Raw genomic sequence first — 20,428 nt, forward strand, 5'->3', positions numbered from 1 at the left:
TGTGTTAAGATCTCCCAGTTGAACATCCCCAGAAGGATACTGTTGCTTCAAGGTATCTAAGTACCTATGTTCTGTGTTGTATATACTACTATACTAAATGCAGTAAAATAAAACAAATTAAAATATGCTGAATTTGATCTATTTGAGAGTAACTGTATTCTCACATTTATTTTAATGAATTGAAAGCATCTTTAACTTTTTCAGGGTACACCCCTCTGACCCTTGACGTCTGCACGTAGACTACGTTGCAATGTAGTGAAAAAATGGCGTCTATCTTAGATATGTATGATGTGACCTGGGAAGGTAAATGTTGATTTTTATTAGCGTTATACTATAAGAGAATGTTTGTGATTGAAAAAAAGAATAAGATATACTCTTTGGAAAAGTAATGGCAATGCTGTGAAGGATACGTCCACGAACATAGAACAGTACAGCTGATGACAAGGTTTTGCATGTTCGGCTGATCGGATTACTGAGCATCTATTATTTAACCCCTACCCCCCATATCACTTCGCTCGCATTGTTGGTTTTGTCAGGTTTTGGAAAAATGGAAAGTTGGCAACCCTACTGTGAAATGCGTTGTATATCACTGTGACTGTGCTTCAAAAATATTGACTATATATTTTCTGTTTGATTAGCAACAGTATGTAACAGACTTGTCTGAGAAAAGCACGGCTTGGTGGACGTGCATGCAATAATTTACTGAGTACGTTTAAATGTACAGTTGTCAAAATGAGGCAGTCTCGTTTTATTGTATTAACAAAATGATTAGAATATGCTCAAATCTACCAACTAGAATGTAATTTGTCTTTTTATAAAGACTAGCTAAACAAAGGCCCGTTTGCTGTGACAACAATCATCATTATCAGTTCATGAAATGTTCAGGGAAAAACAAATATGCAGCATATTATTAATGCACAAAATAGGACATTACAAGGACAGTAGTAATTTCGGGTTATTCTTGAGCAAAGTTGCCACAGCCACACAGTTGTTGGCACAGATAAAATAACTATGTGGCCATTTCTTAGGAATTTTGATTATTATTATTATTATTATTATTATTATTATTATTATTATTATTATTATTATTTAAATAATGCTGCCAAATAATATTATTGCCACATGTACAGGGTTAATCAGTTAGGTAGAGTCCTCTATTTACCCTCCAACAGACTCTAATTCTAAATATTTTGGTATCCCTATAAATAATGGTATTTTTATTATTTTATTTAATACATGCTATCTATGATGGAGTTTCCATGCGTGTTTTTTTTTTTTGTTTTGTTTTGTTTTTGTTTTTGTTTTTTTTTGGGAGGTAAGAAAAGTGGTCTTACACACTACTATCCCCGCAGATGCAGAGTAAGAAAAGTGGTCTTATACACTACTGTGTCTTTCAGATACTTTCTAAAATCAGTTTTTTTTTAAAGAGTTGTCATTTATTTAATTTTTAAAACATTCTGTGCTAATCTAACATATTTTTGATTAGTTATCACCTTACGTTATATATATATAAAAAAAAAGTTTGAGTAAGTGGTGTAGGTCTATATCATTTCAATTTATGTTGTATTCCTTAGCCTAAAAAGGCAGATGTATAATTTTGTGGCAGGACCCTATTCATGAATGTTTATAGACTATTTTCAGATTTTTGTGCTGTTAGATACCTTTTTTAAAGCCTATTTTGTTGTTAGCCAAACTGTTATTAACGATTTAAAATACATAAGAAATTTACTCTCAGCACTTAAGCATTTAATGGTTTGTTAAGTACCCTAATTCAGTCAAAAAAGAAATATTCTCCCATTGAAAAAAAAACCAAAAAAAAAAAACCAACCAGATAGACGAAACTAAATAAATTATCACTGTAAGTGTTTTTTTTATAAAGGAAATCATGAATGCAACAATGACTAAACATGACCACATTAGTATCAGATATGCACATTCATTAACAGAAGCACAGAAAAGACATTGACTAAAATATGAGAATATTTATAAGGAATACTTTTTTTATGAATCTATAACTTTCAATGCTTACCCCTAAACTTTTGTGTAGTTTCTGCAGAGGATCATGTACATATACTTGTTTATATTGTTCCTTGTATGTAATCATTCTTACATTTTTACATTTACCAATTGACCTGTAATGTATAGCGTATATCCCACTACATACAAAACCACATGCAAAAAAGTATATACAAATACAGTCTTGCAGGATGAGCACATCCTGTATCAATGTGAAAGTATTTTACAAGCTACTTACATTTAGGTATACAATTACAATTAAGGGTTGAAATAACAAAACTATATGGTTCAGGACAGGGCAATAGCCTAAATATTACTTTGTGAAATATCAATTACAGGCATATTTTCCTTTCTGTCACAGTCCTTATAAAACCAGTGTTTGCTTAGAACCTCCAAGCTTGATTTGGAGCTTACTTTCTGCTGCATCTTTTGTGAAACTATAGTGTGCTTCACACTGAATCATATGTCCTCTCTCAGGTTGTCTGCATGTGCTGTATACCAGTGACACATCAAAAACAAGCACATCCAGGGCCTTACGTTTAGATTTATAACTTCTGGCCCATCGGGCCACTGAGCTAGTGTTTTTACTGGCCCGGATGCAGTTTTATCTGGCCCAGTATATGTGTATATTTTTTCATGATGGTTTTTATTGTCAGTATGTTTCTAACTGTGTATGGTAAACAAAGAGAGCCCATGTCTCAAAAGAAAGTGGCTAAACAAAGCCTTTCAATATATGTTACTTCAGCCACTTAACATGTATATAACACGTGTTCCTTGTTTTGAATTATTTACAGGTTATTGAATAAACAAAGTAACTTGACTTCGATTCATCTGATGTCAGTACTTGATGGCTACTTGTAATTAGTAATGTTAAACTATTGTTCTGCTGGAATGTATTTTCTATTTTGGCCAGGTTACAATATTTACACTAAGATTATGTTGTAAATATTATTTGTTAGAATTAAACAGATGTAGAATATTTAGGTTGCTATATGATACATGTTATTTTATTCTGAATACAGTACAGCAAAAATTATTATTTGGTGGTTTGCGTAATATTATGCTACAGTTGATTTAATTGGAAGAGATACGCGCTGTGATGTTGCTGCTTATTGAGTTCTCTGTATTTTAATTCAGTAAGCAAAAGAAAAAAAAACTTGTGCCTAAGGAAATAGGGTACAGAGCAAAGAAATCGCATCTTGGACATTGTTTGAACACTTTGTGAACCCGGCTAAACTTTACTGGCTTAAGGGCCGCACACACAGACGCGACATGACAAAGCGACGCGAGAAATTCAGTAAAACCTATGCTTTTTAATAGCACCCTTCACACCAAAGGTGACATGACAAGCGAGGTCGCCACAACACAAATTCCAACGCGAGAGATGAAAAAAAAAAAAATAGAAACTGATCCTCTTTTTGCGAATTCGTCAAGCGACAAATACACAACTGACCAATCAGAGAACAGCTTCATGGAACATTGTCAGAGCAGAAGGAAGCAAGTTTTCTTCCAGGACAACCTTGTACTTGGCTTGATTCATGTGTCCTTCACAAAGACAAATCTGCCCTATTCCAGCCTTGCTGAAGCACCCCCAGATGAGTCCAATTTTCAGCTTTGCCCAACACCTGGTCGTCTAATGGTTAGACGGAGACCTGGAGAGGCCTACAAGCCTCAGTGTCTCGCACCCACTGTGAAATGTGGTGGATGATTGGTGATGATCCAAGTACAAGCCAAGTACAAGGTTGTCCTGGAAGAAAACTTGCTTCCTTCTTCTCTGACAATGTTCCCCAACTCTGAGGATTGGTTTTTCCAGCAGGACAATGCTCCATGCCACACAGCCAGGTCAATCAAGGTGTGGATTGAGGACCACCAGATCAAGACCCTGTCATGGCCAGCCCAATCTCCAGACCTGAACCCCATTGAAAACCTCTGGAATGTGATCAAGCCATCAAACAAAGCCGAGCTGCTTGAATTTTTGCGCTAGGAGTGGCATAAAGTCACCCAGCATCAATGTGAAAGACTGGTGGAGAGCATGCCAAGACACATGAAAGCTGTGCTTGAAAATCAGGGTTATTCCACCAAATATTGATTTCTGAACTCTTTCTAAGTTAAACCATTAGTATTGTGTTGTTTAAAAATGAATATGAACTTATTTTCTTTGCATTATTCGAGGTCTGACAACACTGCATCTTTTTTGTTATTTTGACCAGTTGTCATTTTCTGCAAATAAATGCTCTAAATGACAATATTTTTATTTGGAATTTGGGAGAAATGTTGTCAGTAGTTTATAGAATAAAACAAAAATGCATAATTTTGCAGTGGTCTCTTAATTTTTTCCAGAGCTGTATATTGTGCTTATGTGCGGATAGACGAAGGCCGTCCAACATGATTATTTATTATTTAAGATGATGGGAAAAGCTGTGCGTTTGTGTTTTGTTTATTTATTTAAAAAGCTCGCACAGAAGGTGATTAGTGACTAGAGATGGTCATCTATATACAAACCTGCAGCTTTCTGTGCTCCAGGAGAAGTGTCAGAGGTGAGACGTGAGTATAAATTAATAGAGAAACAATTTAATTGTTAGTGTTTGTTTCAGTTTGGCCAGAGTCCCCTTTTATACAGGTGAACTTCTCCCAATTAGCAACAATTAATCAGTGAATTAACTCGGGAGATGGTGGTCACAGTCATCTTAAATAAATAATCATATCAGACGACTTTCATCTGTCCGCACATAAACACAATATATTTACATGCTACGACTACTATGACTAATAATAATAATAATAATAAATGAATGAAATAATAATAAAATGCACACAAGGGGTGGATACCCCATCACACACTTTCACTGAAAATGGAGGTAAAGATCATACATGCAGTACCTAATTTCCCTGACCTATAATAATAATAAGCCATTTTCTATTGCGTTTGTTAGTAATCATACTTTCTGAAAGATCTGGCAACTTTCCAGCTGTCGTGTCGTGTCAGTGATCGCTTCTGGTGTGCACCGTGTTTTCACAGCAAATTTGTCGTGTCGCATCTGGTGTGTGCGGGCCTTTACGTTGTTATGCTGTTTGCTTGTGCACACCCATTTGCCTTTTACTCTTGGTAGCGTAAGGGACCAGAGTTTGGGTATTCAAATAGGAAACTATTTGAAATTCCCATCCCTATAATAATAAACACTATTAAAACAATAGTCATATTACAAAATAATAACAATCCTATATAGAGCATTGTCGCTTGTGTAGCCTCTCCCAAGTCAGCGCCAATCTTGCTGAGTGATACCAACGAGTCCTGGAAAGATTCTGAACGGCATTTTTGACCTGAACACATCGGATACCAAATCAAAAAGTTAGATAATTCGATTGCATATTGGGACATCTTACTGTGAGATTGGATATGTAAAACAAATGTTGAATTCACAGCAAATAAAGCTGCTGTTTTATCTGCGAGTCTGGGCAACTGACGGTAAACAAGGCAAAACGTACCTACGTACAGCACTTCAGTATGCAGTAGCAGATTCTGACTGTACAACAAATACGACGCGTGGCTGGAAAGTTAGAATTAGTTTGTAGTTATGTTCTTAAAAAATGGTTTGTAAACTAATTTTCAGCTTTTTGACACACTGGCCTGTTTTCCTGGATTCATGAAACAGAAGCTATATGCACTGGGCCTGTGGTGCTTCATAACTACTGGCCAAACTGCGCTCTCTACTGGCCCCAGGCCACCGGGCCATGGTTAATATCGAACCCTGACATCATCTGTATTTCTGACTTTAGTGACAGGACAATTATCTAGCTTTCCCTCCTCTGAAGTTTTCAACAAAGTACTGCTCATTAAATTCCAGTGAAGTTTTAAATTTCCATGATCTTGTTCAGACAAGGTAAACTTGCAATTGCTGCTACCCTGCAGTCTGATCCATTTTGTAGATGATCAATTGGTAGCAAATGAAACTTCAGTGATGAAGTTTCCTTATGTTTAAACATTGATGACACAGCAGACAGTCTCGTCATGCACTTTGCCATTACATAAGCTGTCACCTACAGCAATGTCAAGCTCGTTCTCAGTGGTGGTGTTTCCAACACAAACTCAGTGGGATCTCTTCGAAAGATGTAATACTTGAACAAAGCGTCCAGAAATTGTAGAAAATCTAGATGGAGAGCCTCAACTACACAGTGATGAGCCTGGCTGCTGAAGGCCTTGTATGTTGGGATACTGATGTTTTAGAATAAGTTGTAAAGCATGAATTATTTCCAAGTTTAACCATTTCCCATTCTTAATAATAGCTTCATCTTCCCATGTTAGAGCTAATGGCTCCTTTACCCAGACATCTTTGTTGCTGTGCATGCTTTGGAATGTTTTGCTGAATGTTTCATGTTTGTTTTTCTTCTTTCTGTACTTTGAAAATGTTGAAAAACACACCATTCCTTTTGGTCTTCCTTTAGATTTAACACTTGTTACTTTAATCTGACCTTTCAGATAATTTAAGCAAGTGCTTGTCTTGGAAGTAGTGCTTAACAGTACAAATTCCGAAGTTAGGTGCTTTACTTCTGATGATTGGGAAGCAGCCTGAAGTGCAAGGCTACTGCCTTGATTTTCTTAAATTAAAGTGCTTTGCTCTGTTAAATTCTCAATAGCAAACATGATGTTTAAAGGATCTAAGGTAAGGCAAATCACATCAGTTTTTTTGCCATTTTCTGTGTTTTTCTCCAAGTGAGATGGGGGTTGGAAATCAACCTGTAAACCGAAATCTGCTTGTTCTGTTATTTCAGGTTCACTTCTGGCAGCGTTTTTCAGCAAGCCTATTTCTGAAAAAAAAAAGGGATTCATTGCTTAGTATTCTGCTGTGCTCCAAGGTGACAGTAGACACTTTTACTTTTGTTTCTTTTTCTTCTGTGTTGGGTATTTGTTTCATGAGAGGTACATCTGAAGTTATATATGGCAAGTCCACATTTGGTGTCTCAGAAGGGTCCTCTTTCAGCTAGCCTCCAATGAGCACCTTCACCCCCAATTCTGCCGTTGATTCTCTTGGAACTAGAGCAGCAAGCTCATTTTTTGTTACAACAGCTTTCCTGTATTTGTCCTGCTCAGACAGCACTTTCCTGTTTTGTATGAAACACTGTTAACAGAACATCTGGGCCATAAGGAAATCTCCCCTTCTGTTGTCTGATAGCTCTTCTTCCAGCGATTGGCAACACCACCAGCTAGTTGTTCCAGGGAAATTTTGTTGCAGTCCATAAGGTAAAATATATGTCTGCATGGAGATTGGTATGACATATAAAAGCTGCAGCTGCAATTACCATGATCCTCAATAATATACTCTGAATTCACTGTCAGGAGACGCACAAAATTTGCACCATTATTTTCTGCTACACTGCGCATTCCTGATATTTTCTTTATTTCCCCCACCACCAAGTCTGATGCATATTTTGTGAGCTGATTAACCCTTTGCAGTCCATTTATTCAGCACTTGTCCGGAGTGTCCAATTTATTTTCACACGAGCTGTTAAGTATGTATGTATATATATATATATATATTTTTTTTTTTTTTTTTTTTAGAGTAAAACAGATTTACAAGGCACTGAATTGCAAAAGGACTTTCAGTACTGTATCTCCAGCCAAGTCCCTCCCCTTCTTCGCTGTATTTTCACATACCTCTTTATAGACGTGCATACTGATAAATCCTCTCCTGATCACTCGTTTTATCACCAAACTCCTCAATAATGCGATCCGACATCGGACTGCAAAGGGAAAATTGTAATGTTGGACCTGGTCCGACATAGGACTACAAAGGGTTAATTACAGCCTTCTGATTTATTGTTGTGTTACTGTATGACATCTTCGTACATATTTCTTGAATAATTTTAAAGGCTCTCTCTTTGTCCAGCATCCCACTGTACTCCAGCAGTTTCAGGACAGTGGGCCCTAGGGTCATGTTTCTATTTAAAATTGTTTTCAGCTTCTGATTTTCACTTTCTACACGATTGTTGGTGTAAGTTCCAAATGTAGCATTGGTGATTTTGGAAGTAGCGCACATGCCAGAACAGCTGTCCCAGTGTTTTAAAGTAAGCGTGGAAAGTGCTGTGTGTCAGTGACATTCTTGACAGTGCTGCAGCATATTCACCTTCAGAACAGTAAACCATCTTGTTCACCATATCCATGAGCCCTTGCTTCTCTTCTGATCTTGCATGCTTTTTTATTTCCTTTTGTAGGTAGCGAATGACAATGGAATCTGCATAACACAATATTGCTGTCAGGAAAACAGTTGTGTAATGCGGCTAGTTCGGTGAAGTCTTTGTCTATAATGAAGGCCTGTGATTCCTGCTGTCCAGAAAATTCTTTAAAGGCGCCCATTAGAAGATTCATGTTTTCTTTGGACTCACTCCTTAAGAATGCAAAAGAAACAATTCTACCTCTTCCCATTCCATCATGAATCATAAATAAAAACATTGGATAATCAGCAACATTAACTTTGTAAGTTGCATCTACATGAATCACTTCTGGAAATTTTATCCCACAAAATCACAGAAAGTCACCATTTTCATTTATGTGCAATGAACACCTTCCTTCAAAGAGTTTCTCCAATGCATTAATGAGATTATTACTTTGTTGCAGTTGCATACGTTTGCAACAAGCTTTGTTTCTGCAAGTCTTAAAGTAAGGTGTTTGCCTTCATGTTGCGCAGTGAAGTTTTTTGGTTCCAATTTTATCACATCAGCAAGCTCTACCATTTTTTATTTGCTGATGCTGGTGTAAAGCTGCATGAACATTCAGGAGAACATTCAGGAGAGTAAACAAAGTAAAATAATGTAATTAGAACTGTCTTGACTGACTGTGTTTGTTTGTCTGTTAGTCCACTGTTTTAGTGTTAGTCTGTTTTGTTTCATCTCTTTGTTTTGGCTACCAGTGCCGTGTTCTGTGTTTTGTTTGTCTCGCACACTTTTATTTTCTGTTTATTCAGTTATTAAATGCTGAGCGCAACCAAGCGCTCAGCTTCACCAAACTCCACGTCTCTGTGTCTCTTCTGTATTGGTTCCTGTTTCTGGTCTGACGTCACCCACTGCAGTCGTCTTTGTAACGCTCTCCCTTGTCAGCAAAACATTGCGAGAGGGTAACGAATTTTGATGACTTCTGTCCCGCCTCTTACAAATAATGGCGGAGAAGAGTGATTACTAACCTGAAAATGTATCTCTTTTACCATGGGTGTTTTTTTTTATATATATATATATATATATATATATATATATATATATATATATATATATATATATATATATATATATATATATATATAAAGATTTAAATTGTAAAAAAAAAAAAAAAAAAAAAAACTCAACTCTTCAGTTGTTTAATCGGTCCGATTTAATCTGTTAGTTGGCGCAGCCTTGCTTTTTATATGTAAATGCAGCAAGACAATATAAATTAAATGTGACTTTTTTCCAAACTTACATAGATCACATTGTATGTGTACAGTATATTTTAATTTCCCATACATTTAATAAAATAGAATTGAAGAAAAGCAAGTGCAAAATTATATTCTCTGTTTATTTCCTATTAATATATGTAAACTGATTTTTTTTCTTTTTTGATAGAAATGCGCGATAAACTTAAAAAATGGAGAGAAGAGAATTATCGCAACAGTGAACAAATTGTGGAAGTTGGTGAAGAATTAATTCAGGAACATGCATCAAAGCTTGGAGATGACAGTAAGTACAGCACTGTGATAGCAAGGTCTGCATGATAGGATTTTTTTTTCTATACATAATTTTAGATTTGAGTCATTCCAGCTCAAATACACCTTGGGGTGTTGCTCAACATTATAACATGAACTGTCTTTGTAATCGGCTATAAAATAGGTCTAAATGGGTCTAGCTTTTGCATGCACTGACATCTACTGAAGCTTTTTTCTCCCATCACAAGTTGTCAGTGTATGAACCACAAATGGGTGAAACAGCTCCCCAAGCTTTGGTCCACTTTAGCTGGACTGAATTGATTTGTCCAATGGCACATAGGTATATCATAGTTACATTTAATGACGTCCTTTATTAAAAATCTGTTTAAGGACCCCTCTAGTAGACAACCACCATTCTGATGTAGACAGCAGAATTTCCCGTTTATTTCAACTTCTTGAAAATAACTACATGTGGTACAGTAATGGGACTACACCAAATATTGTTCAGTAATGTTGCATACACCCCTGATGTATACAACCCTTTGGCATGGAGAGGCTTTTGTCATAGTGCAAAGAGAAACCATGCGTATACAGATTCTTTCAGTCATATTTAAAACCAAAACAGTAAAAAATTGTATCCAGGAGTCTCTGGTGGGCCAGTTGCCATAATAAATTTGTCATTGCTTAGGCTCGCAAGTAAGCCAAAAATAACATGCAGACAGGGTTATGTTAACTAAAAAGATACTTATTTCTCTGTATCTAGTTATCACAACTTCTGAAAAGAATGGAATCCTCTGAACAGAAGTAGTGTAGCAAAAGATGAAGATTAAAGGGCTTATATCTGTATAAGATAATGTGTGCAAAATACAATGGCAACTGCAATGCTGCTCGGTTTCAGAAGCCCAGATCTAAAATGTTCAGACTTGAGTGTGCTGTAAGTACATCTGTAAAGCAGCTGGGAGATTTCAGAACTGAAGATATAGAAAAAATAGATGTGTGATGTTGGCAGTGCTTTTGGTCCATCTCCATTGTGTTTCTGTATACCCTCGGCAACAGCCACCTGTATGCAGTATGAGTTACAAATCTTGACAAATGCATAAACATTCTGAATATTCCTTCAACATGAACGATAAAGCTTGTCAGATGTAATTCCATTATGTTTTTCGCCTGTTTGTCAGAACACTCCACACTGACAAGTTTTAAAATTGCAGTGGATGTGACCTTGTATTACCAATGTATTCTTCTTGTTTAGATTCAATTCGAATATCCTTTTCGGTTTCAGTCGTGAAATCCCAAAGTTTTAAAGCACCACACCAGGGCTCTCAAACATGCCTTCTAGAACTGGTACAGTATTGGTACAAATACACACTGTGGGTGGAGTAAAAAAAAAAAAAAGCATAGTACATCAATTGACAAATATCCCTCTTTGAGCTGTCGTGTCTGGATTTCTTTTAGTGGAGCAGTGGTTTTCCAAGGAAGAGTCTGTACCTTACACAACTGTTTACAGTTTGTGTTTGATTAAGACATCCCATCAATATAGTCTGTCTTAAAGACTATTTAATGAGCTGGGCTAAAAATTGATTTCTGTATGTTCATTTGATCTTAGAGGTAAATTGGCTCTGACTCAAGTGGGCTTTTCTTATCAAAGCAGGCAAGTCAGCATTCAGAAATGCAAATAGGCATACTGTAATTTAAGCTCATTTAGCACTCCACCATCTTGCAACACAGATTTAATGTAGATTTGAATGTGAAGAACTGGATTACAATATTCTGTTTTTGTGATTTAATATCCTTAGATAGAGTCCAACTGTAATAAAATATTACATTTTGAATAGGCTTACACTATGCAAGTAATTCGAGTTTGAAATGAGCCACTACTAGGTAATAATCCCACAGTATGCTTCACTACAGCAAGCATGTTCAGAACGTGGCACCTTCCTTACTGCAAGGCCTGACTGCCTGCTTGTCATTAGAATTAAATTGCTTGTTTTAGTGTGTATAGCATTGCCCCCGCTCCCCCCCAAATGTGCCAGGGCCCCTCCTAAAAATGAGCTGTTTTATTAAAACCTTCTGGGAACACCTTATGTGGGAACACTGAAAACATAACAATAATTACTTTAAAATGTAAGCCCAGAATAATGCAGGATGTGGTTCAGTGCAGTTAGTATTCTTTTCTGCTCGTTTTAAAACTAGACACACATCAGCAGTACTGTTATGCAATTAGTTGAAAGTTTGAGTAGTTCAGTTGTTTCTACATATGCACACTAACTGGTTTCTACATGCTATTGTGTTAACTAGTATATGGTTAAAGCAAAAAAAACAAACAAACAAAAAAAAACTAGTAGCATATTTGCTTTTTAAAGGTGCATTTGCTCCAAGCCATTTAGAACATTTTTTTAGATCTGTTTTCCAATGGAAGATGTGGTTCTAGTTTTGCAAAAATAAAGCTGCATTTTTTTTTATTTTTTAAAGGCATTAAATCCCCATCTTTGCTGTCTTATTCTTGCCTGAAAAAGAAAGATAGGAAGAAAGACAGATGAGTTCTGCAACAACTCAACCAGTAACAAGTCACTGCAGATTATTTGTCAAAGAGCTCCTGTTCTATTGTAGTTACAACTAACCAATTTTTCCATGTATGTCTATCGGCTAAGAATGAATGGTCATTTATTATAGTTTAAATGATTCATCCTACTCAGTGTACCTTTTGATTTATTTCTTCCAGATCTTCAAACAAATCTCAATTTGTTTAATGTTTTACTTATAGTGAGGAAAAAAGAAAGGTATAAGTAATTGATCATCTTGTTTGGTATTAATTTTGCACTAAAACAGAACCCATATTCTTGTTGCCCAGTTTGGATTATTTATGAGCAAGTGATGATCGCTGCCCTGGACTGCAGTCGGGATGACTTGGCTACGGTAAGTTTTACAACTGATACTTTAAAAAAAAAATAATAATAATTACATTTTTTGTAAAAGCCAATGCTACTTAGTTGTATTGTTTGCCAAAACAAACATTTGAGTGGTTCGTTATGCAAAACACCCTGCCAAAAATCTGATAAAACATTGTTTTTCGTATTTTGGTTTATTCTCTAGCTATATTTATCAACTTTGTGTATGTGTTGTAGATGTTGCCAGATGTAAAAATATGTTTGCTTTTTTTTTTTTTTTTGGTAATTTTACTTTTTACAGTATTTAAAGGATGAAAATACAGCAGCTAAAACTGTTCTGTCTGGTGATTTATTCTTATGTTATACACACACCTAATTATTACCTACTCATTAGATGAGTTATGTTTCTTAATTCCCCTGCGATATGTACTTTGATATAACTAGGTACTGTTGGAAAGTACACGTTTATATTCATTATTTATTTCTTAGCAGACACCCTTATCCAGATGCCCTTCATCCTAGTAATGATGTAGTAATACTAAATCCTTACCTGTTTTTTTTTTGTTTTTTTGAGCTTTGAAATGCAGATGGTTTAGTTTGTGAATGTATCATTAAAGTGATTAAAGCTAACAAAATAATACATTTTATATTTTGTGCACTTTCATTTGTTGTATAGGTCTCAAATGTGCTGTTGTGTAAGTTTATAGCAAACATGTGTTTTTTAAACATGATATCTAGTACTATACTAGGTTAAAAAAATCTCTTTGCAGGCTGTACTTTCACATAGTGTTCTATGTCCTTGGTCATTTCACCTAGATGATTAAATTGTCCCCATCTCTTCAACTGACATGCTTTCATCCAGTAACATGCTTTGACACAGATGACACTGCTGAAGCATAACAGATATCCTGCTTCGAACTGAGAACTTTCTTCAACCTAGTGTACTACCAGATATGTTCTAAAATTAAAATAAATGTTTGACATTGCTTGAGGTTTTTTGTTTTTCCAAAACTGCACATTTTTAGCTAATGGAAGTGCAAAATGGGTAAAATTTTTTTTTTTTTTTTTTTAATTTTGTTTGCTACAATCGCTTTAAAATCAAAGCAGCAACCCCTATAGTGAAAATGAGACTAGACAGAACATCTGTTTAAAAAAAAAAAAAAGAAATATGCTGAAATCAAATAGGATGAGACAATATTAAGTTCTGCTTTTATGAAGTAATTAAATGATTTATTCTGACTGGAATGTATAACTTTAAAACCACTGGTTGTCCCCTCACATGTGGTATCATATAATGTTAAAATTGGAATTTCTTTTGATTTGAATAGATCAGGAATAGATCAGCTCAGGATTAAGAAGAGTCCATGAAAAAATACAGTATGGTCTGTTCTCGTAGGGACCTAAAGTTAGTAAAGTAAGATTGAGGGGTGTAAGGCACATACTAAGCCAGGCAGCTTTACATAACGGCATTAACACAGTAGGAACATATTCAAAGGTTTTATTCAAACATCAAGTGGAGCGGTTTAGACTTAAGATGGGATGAGAATGGGAAAGTCTGAAAGGTGTTTACTGGGCTAGGAAAGAACTCCACAAACAACTGAAGACCTCTCTACTACTCCCAGAAAGATCCACCAAATCAGCTGACCAGTCTACTAATCTAATACTAACATGCATTTGTACACTATTTGTATTTGAGAAAAAAGTCACACTTCCTCAGTGAAGGGACATCTGACAATGATTATTACTTTTGCAACTGTTTCTCGTGAAACATTGTAATCTGTGTGGATTCAAAATTACCTGCCAAGTGAGCACCAACTTCCTGTGTTTCACACATCATGACTGAAACAGACTTGAATCCCGGAGGTACAGGTTACACTATACACTATCTGCATACCAGAGTAATCAGCCATGTAAGGCCCAGCCCATTTACACAGTAGTGTGTGCTGCATATGACAGGTGCCTATTTTATATCCAAACCCTGTATATGAGCTTTTAAAATGGGTGATTTTTAAATTGAATAATCATCAGAATTGTGAAATGCACATGGAAAATCTTTCTTTTCATATATAACCAAAACAAGTTCTATGCAAACCTTTGAACACAGAATGACTAATAGGTAGGGCGTCTGATTTTCGGTTTAAATATTTTTCCAAATTCGGGTGAATGCTTTTTTTAAAAATCAGGTAGAATTATTTAATGAAAAAATTGGGTGAAAATCGGGTGGATTTTTAAAATATATAATCAAGAAAGAATAAATATTCGGATAGAAATCGTTTTTTATTTAGAAAGAAATAAACAAATGCTTCAGCACAAAGTGTTGACAACAAAGTTGTCATCAACAGTTTAAATCCAGTTTAAAACATATGTATATTTCCACACATTAGGGTATGCAGACTTTTGACGACATCTGTCTTTTACTTCTCTCTCTCACACACACACACACACATACTGTATATGGAGTCATTGCTCTGTTCCAATCAAGTTTTATTTTGTAGTGGAGCTGCAAGTATAATTGCACACTGACCATACGGGAAAACTAAACAACTTTACTCCATGCTGTTTTACAAAGAGAAATGATTGACTGTTACATCTAAATGCTCTTGGCTTAAACACATGCTCATAAAATAAATAACTGGGGAGAAAAGTGTGCAAAAAAAGCAAAAACCTTAAAGCTATATTGCTGTCATTTTGAAAAATCCCCCCAAAAATAATCAAATATATATATATATATATATAATATATATATATATATATATATATATATATATATATATATATATATATATATATAATTACACTAAGAAGCCACATTTTTGTAATTGATAAATCAGCTTACTGTCATCGGCACCAGTTCTGTTCTGTTGCATTTGAATCACAGACAACTGCGCGTGCGTTTATTCATTTACAGTATGTGCCTATTCAGGGACCCAAAAGTCAGATAATAGGATTTAATTTCTTAATAACTAAGGTAGAAGGATGCTTACAAGAGAACTTCTGCATGCATTTCTTGGAAGTAGGATGCAATTCCAGTATTAAGTGCTTTAATTTGCCTTTTAGTGAAACTTTTTTTTTTCATTATGATTGCCAGTTTATGCATTTTAAAACATATACTTTAAATAGTCATACATTATTGATCAACAAATCCTTAAGATATATTTAAGGCATAACAAGTTTGGCACCTTGGATTAAAACAGAAAGCAATTGTAGGTATAATGGGAATGGATAAACATCTGAAACAGAATCCTCAAATGTCATTTTGTTGCCTTCAGATTTTTTGACAATGGCTAATGCAGTTTTCAGTCAGTGATCACTTGTCTAGTAATTCTACAGTGTTAGCTTTAACTCATTCTGTGTTCTGTTTATTGCCTACAGACATGTCTTCATGAGCTGAAGAAACAATTTCAAGGTAGCCACAGAGTGAAGCGATTAGCTGGCATGCGTCTTGAAGCTTTGGAGAGGTACGGTATTCTCAAAATAAAAACGTGTATGTGTTTATATATATATATTAATAGATATATATATATCTATATATATAGTATAATATATATATATATAATGATATATATATAATACAGAGATGGCTCTATTTTTTGGTTTGTGACCCTATATAAACTGGGAGACTTGATCCCTGAACTAGCATGCACGACAACTAAGGTGATTACCTCTATGGACTGACTGCTCTTCTGAAATACTGCAATTTATGCTCTAATTTACATAACAAGCCAACTGCCAAAACAATTAATCAAACAATAATACAATTCAATTAATTAAAAGTTAATTTAATTTTTGTCACACACATAAACAAAAACACACACACACACACACACACATATATATATATATATATATATATATATATATATATATATATATATATATATATATATATATATATATTACCAGTCAAAAGTTTTAGTACACCTGCTTGAAGCCAGGTTTTTCATGATTTCTATGCTTTTAACTGTATAAACTTGTCTATAAACACTTAATATTTCATTATATGATACGTGTACTTATATAAGCTGATAACACTATGTAACACAATTTTTGTTCCTGGGTAGTAAGTGTTATTTCCTAATTGCTTATACCTCAAAAGTATAGAAAATGGCTATTATTCCCCACAAACTTTGCTTTTGTGACCAGGACAGTGATATTTTGAAATATTACCTATTTCCAATGAGAAAACGGGCAAATTTGTGTCTTTTCGTTCACATAAAGTCAGAAAAAAACAACATATGAATCCAAATTAACATGTATTTATACTAAAGTAATACAAAAATGACTACAAAAGATTTAGAAGTGAGTAGTTTTTCGAGATTTACGATTATACTGTAAATCACTTTCATGAATCAGCCCCCAAATGTAGTCTCCCATCATGTTCTCGTTCTACTGTCCTTGGTAGCGGTGTTCAAAGTCCAGTATATCCTGGTGGAAGCGCTCGCCTTGCTCCTCCGAGTACCCTCCCATGTTCTCCTTGAATTTATCATGATGAGCATCAAGGATATGGACTTTGAGGGACATCCTACAGCCCATTGTGCCGTAGTTCTTCACGAGAGTCTCAACCAGCTCCACATAGTTTTCGGCCTTGTGATTGCCCAGGAAGCCCCGAACCACTGCGACAAAGCTGTTCCAAGCCGCTTTATCTGTGGTCCGACGAAGACACCGGCTTTGACCTTTGCCTCAGACAGCTTAGGGAAGAAGTCTTGAAGGTACTTGAAGGCTGCCGACTCCTTATCTAGAGCTCTGACAAATTGTTTCATAAGGCCCAATTTGATGTGCAGTGGTGGCATCAGCACCTTCCGGGGGTCCACCAGTGGCTCCCACTTGACATTGTTCCTCCCCACAGAGAACTCGGTCCGCTGTGGCCAGTCCCACCTGTGGTAGTGCGCCTTGGTGTCCCTGCTGTCCCAAAGGCAAAGATAGCAGGGAAACTTGGTAAAACCGCCTTGGAGACCCATCAGGAATGCCACCATTTTGAAGTCTCCTATGACCTCCCAGCCGTACTCATCATACTTCAAGGCGTCCAGCAAGGTCCTGATGCTGTTGTAATCCTCTTTGAGGTGCACCGAGTGAGCCAGGGGAAGAGACGGGTACTTGTTACCATTATGGAGCAGCATGGCTTTGAGGCACATGGATGAGCTATCAATGAAGAGGCGCCACTCATTCTAGTTACAGGCAATTCCAATTGCCTCGAACAGACTGGTCACATTGTGGCAGAAGCAGAGCCCATCTTGACTGGTGAAGAAGCTGGAAAAAGGTTGGTGACGCTTCCTCTGATCTGCGACTTGCACACTTTCATCCAACAAGTTCCACTGCTTGAGCCTAGATGTCAAAAGCTCGGCATTGGACTTGGTGAGACCAAGATCTCTAATCAAGTCGTTGAGGTCTTTTTGGTTGGGGTAGTATGGGTTTCTCTCCTCAGCTCCACCTCTGAAATTGTCATCTGGATCTACAACGTCTTCCTCGCTCTGTGACTTGCTGCTCTCTTCTAAAGACGGCTGCTCTCTCTCCAGAGGAGTGGGTACGGGGAGCTTATGGCAATGTGGCACTGGGGCGACGGATGAAGGAAGGTCCGGATACGTGATAGCAGATGCATTCTTGCCAGTCCGACGTTTGGAAGGGTCCACCATGCAGAAGTAGCAGTTGCTTGAGTGGTCAGTGGGTTCCCGCCAAATTCTTGGGATAGCGAACTTCATGGCTCTCTTTTCCCCTCTGTACCATCCTACAAAAATACATTTATTTCACCCATGGCTAATGTGTAAGAGATTCTCGCAACATTTTTCATATATGATATATTTTTTCAATAACATTGAAAATTGTAAAACATTTTAAAATTAAAAACTTTTACAATTTTAAAAATGTTAACAAATTTTATAACATAAAATTCCGAGCAACAATTGTCCATCTTACCTTCCAGAGATTTTTTTGCAGTACTCGCAGGTGAAATGAGGTGCCAGGGTTTGTCTTGATCCCCGACAGGCATGCCGAAATATGCCTTGTAGGCCTCACACATCTTAGCAGGTGCTTCCACGGAGTACTTTTTCGCTCTTGTCTTGATAAATTGGCCACAGACATAGCAAAATGCGTCTGCCGGATGCTTGCAGCCTCTTGATGCCATCTCAGAAAAATGCAGATATGTATCCACTTAGGCAGCTGGAACTAAACTGAACTGGTGGGCTTAAGGCCCCTGTATTTATACTACTATTTATATTACTGTAAAGTTCTAGAAAGTTCTATAAGTTACTCAAAGTTTAATCAGCACTGAATCTATCTAGAATGTTCTGGAAAATAGGTAAATTTCAAAATATCACTGTCCTGGTCACAAAAGCAAAGTTTGTGGGGAATAATAGCCATTTTCTATACTTTTGAAGCATAAGCAATTAGGAAATAACACTTACTACCCTATTACACGGTGTAATCATAAGTGAATTGCATTCAAAAATTTAATTTTTAAATGAAAATGTAAATCTTGTCAATTTCAATGAAATGGTCACCCAAAGCAAGGGGATTTCAGTCTGAAGCCGAAATCAGTTAAAAGTCTGAAATGTGTATAACACGGTGTTAGAACACTGGACTAAGTATAAAAGTGTCTTTGTTAGATTTTCTCTGAGTTAACTCGCATGTTCCCTAATTAACCTTTTGTCACCAATTATTGTTAACAGGTTAGGGTCCATGATTACTATAAATATAGGTAACATAGGCACAAGTTTGTCATTCCTGAATGTAAGGAAGCAGAAAATGGCAAAATACACTCAGTTAAGCAAAGAAAAAAGACTGTAATTACTTTAGAAATGAAGGTCAATCTTTAAGACAAATTTGCAAGAACTTTGCAAGTGTCTGTAACTGCTGTGGCCAAGACCATCAAACGATTTGAAGAAACTGGCACTCATGAGGACTGAACAAGGTCAGACAGGGTAAGGGTGACCTCAGAATCAGAGAACAAGTTAATTCGAGTCATAGGTCTGCAAAACCGGCGATTAACTGCCCCTGAAATACAAGCTCAGCTAAATGCTACTAGAAGTACAGATGTTTCAACATCAACTGTTCAAAGGAGATTGTGTGAAGCTGTCCTAACTGGAAGAATTGCTGCAAATAAACCATTGTTAAGAGTGCAGAATAAGAGGAAGAGACTTGCCTGGGTCAAAAAACACTGAAACTGGACGTTTGACCAATCAAGACGCAGAGAGGGTGAGCGCATGAGTTCTGCATGTGTGGTTCCCACTGTCAAGCATGGAGGAGGCAATGTCATGGTCTGGGATTGCTTTGCCTGGTGACAGAGTTGATGATCTTTACCAAGTCCATGGCAAGCTCAGCCAGCATGGCTATCATAGCATACTTCAGAGGCATGCCATTCCGGCTAGTTGGGCAGTCCTTCATTCTTCAGCAAGATAATGACCTGAAACACACCTCAAAGTTGTGCAAGAACTATCTGGCGAAGAAGGAAAGTGAAGGACAACTCAATCGAAGAAGGAAAGTAAGGACAACTCAATTTAATGGCTTGCCCAGTCTCCAGACCTCAATCCCATAGAACTTGTATGGGATGAACTGGACAGAAGAGTCAAAGCAAAGCTACCCACAAGTGCCCTACATCTCTGGGAATTGCTGCAGAAGAGCTGGGAAGACATGTCGGGTGATTTCCTGCTGAAACTTGTTAACCGAATGCCTCATGTTTGTGAGCCTGTTATTAAGGCAAAGGGTGGCTATTTTGAGGAATCCAAAATTTAGAGACAATTTTCAATTTTCTTGAACATTGCTTTAATACTCCTTATGTTTTGTTTTGTATATTATAACATGTGTTTTCATTTTCAAGTATTTACAGAAACGAATATGACGTAAAACATGGTCAATTATGAA

At 36.4% G+C, this 20,428-nt stretch overlaps 1 protein-coding gene across 3 annotated transcripts in view; it reads left to right on the forward strand.

The window, feature by feature from the left end:
- The first annotated feature begins 240 nt into the window (after window positions 1–240).
- Window positions 241–20,428, forward strand: part of LOC121313270 (ER membrane protein complex subunit 2-like) — a 54,394-nt gene continuing 34,206 nt past the window's right edge. The window contains exons 1-4 of one of the 3 annotated variants that reach the window (XM_041245634.1): window positions 241–303; window positions 9,607–9,720; window positions 12,538–12,602; window positions 15,947–16,032. In XM_041245634.1, coding sequence (XP_041101568.1) covers window positions 264–303; window positions 9,607–9,720; window positions 12,538–12,602; window positions 15,947–16,032 — 305 coding nt within the window. In that variant the 5' untranslated portion in view covers window positions 241–263. Of the gene's footprint in view, window positions 304–8,226; window positions 8,489–9,606; window positions 9,721–12,515; window positions 12,603–15,946; window positions 16,033–20,428 lie in introns of those variants that run through there. The other 2 variants (XM_041245635.1, XM_041245636.1) reach the window with 2 other exon arrangements.

Source organism: Polyodon spathula, chromosome 3 (assembly GCF_017654505.1).
Source record: "Polyodon spathula isolate WHYD16114869_AA chromosome 3, ASM1765450v1, whole genome shotgun sequence".
NCBI lineage: Eukaryota > Metazoa > Chordata > Actinopteri > Acipenseriformes > Polyodontidae > Polyodon > Polyodon spathula.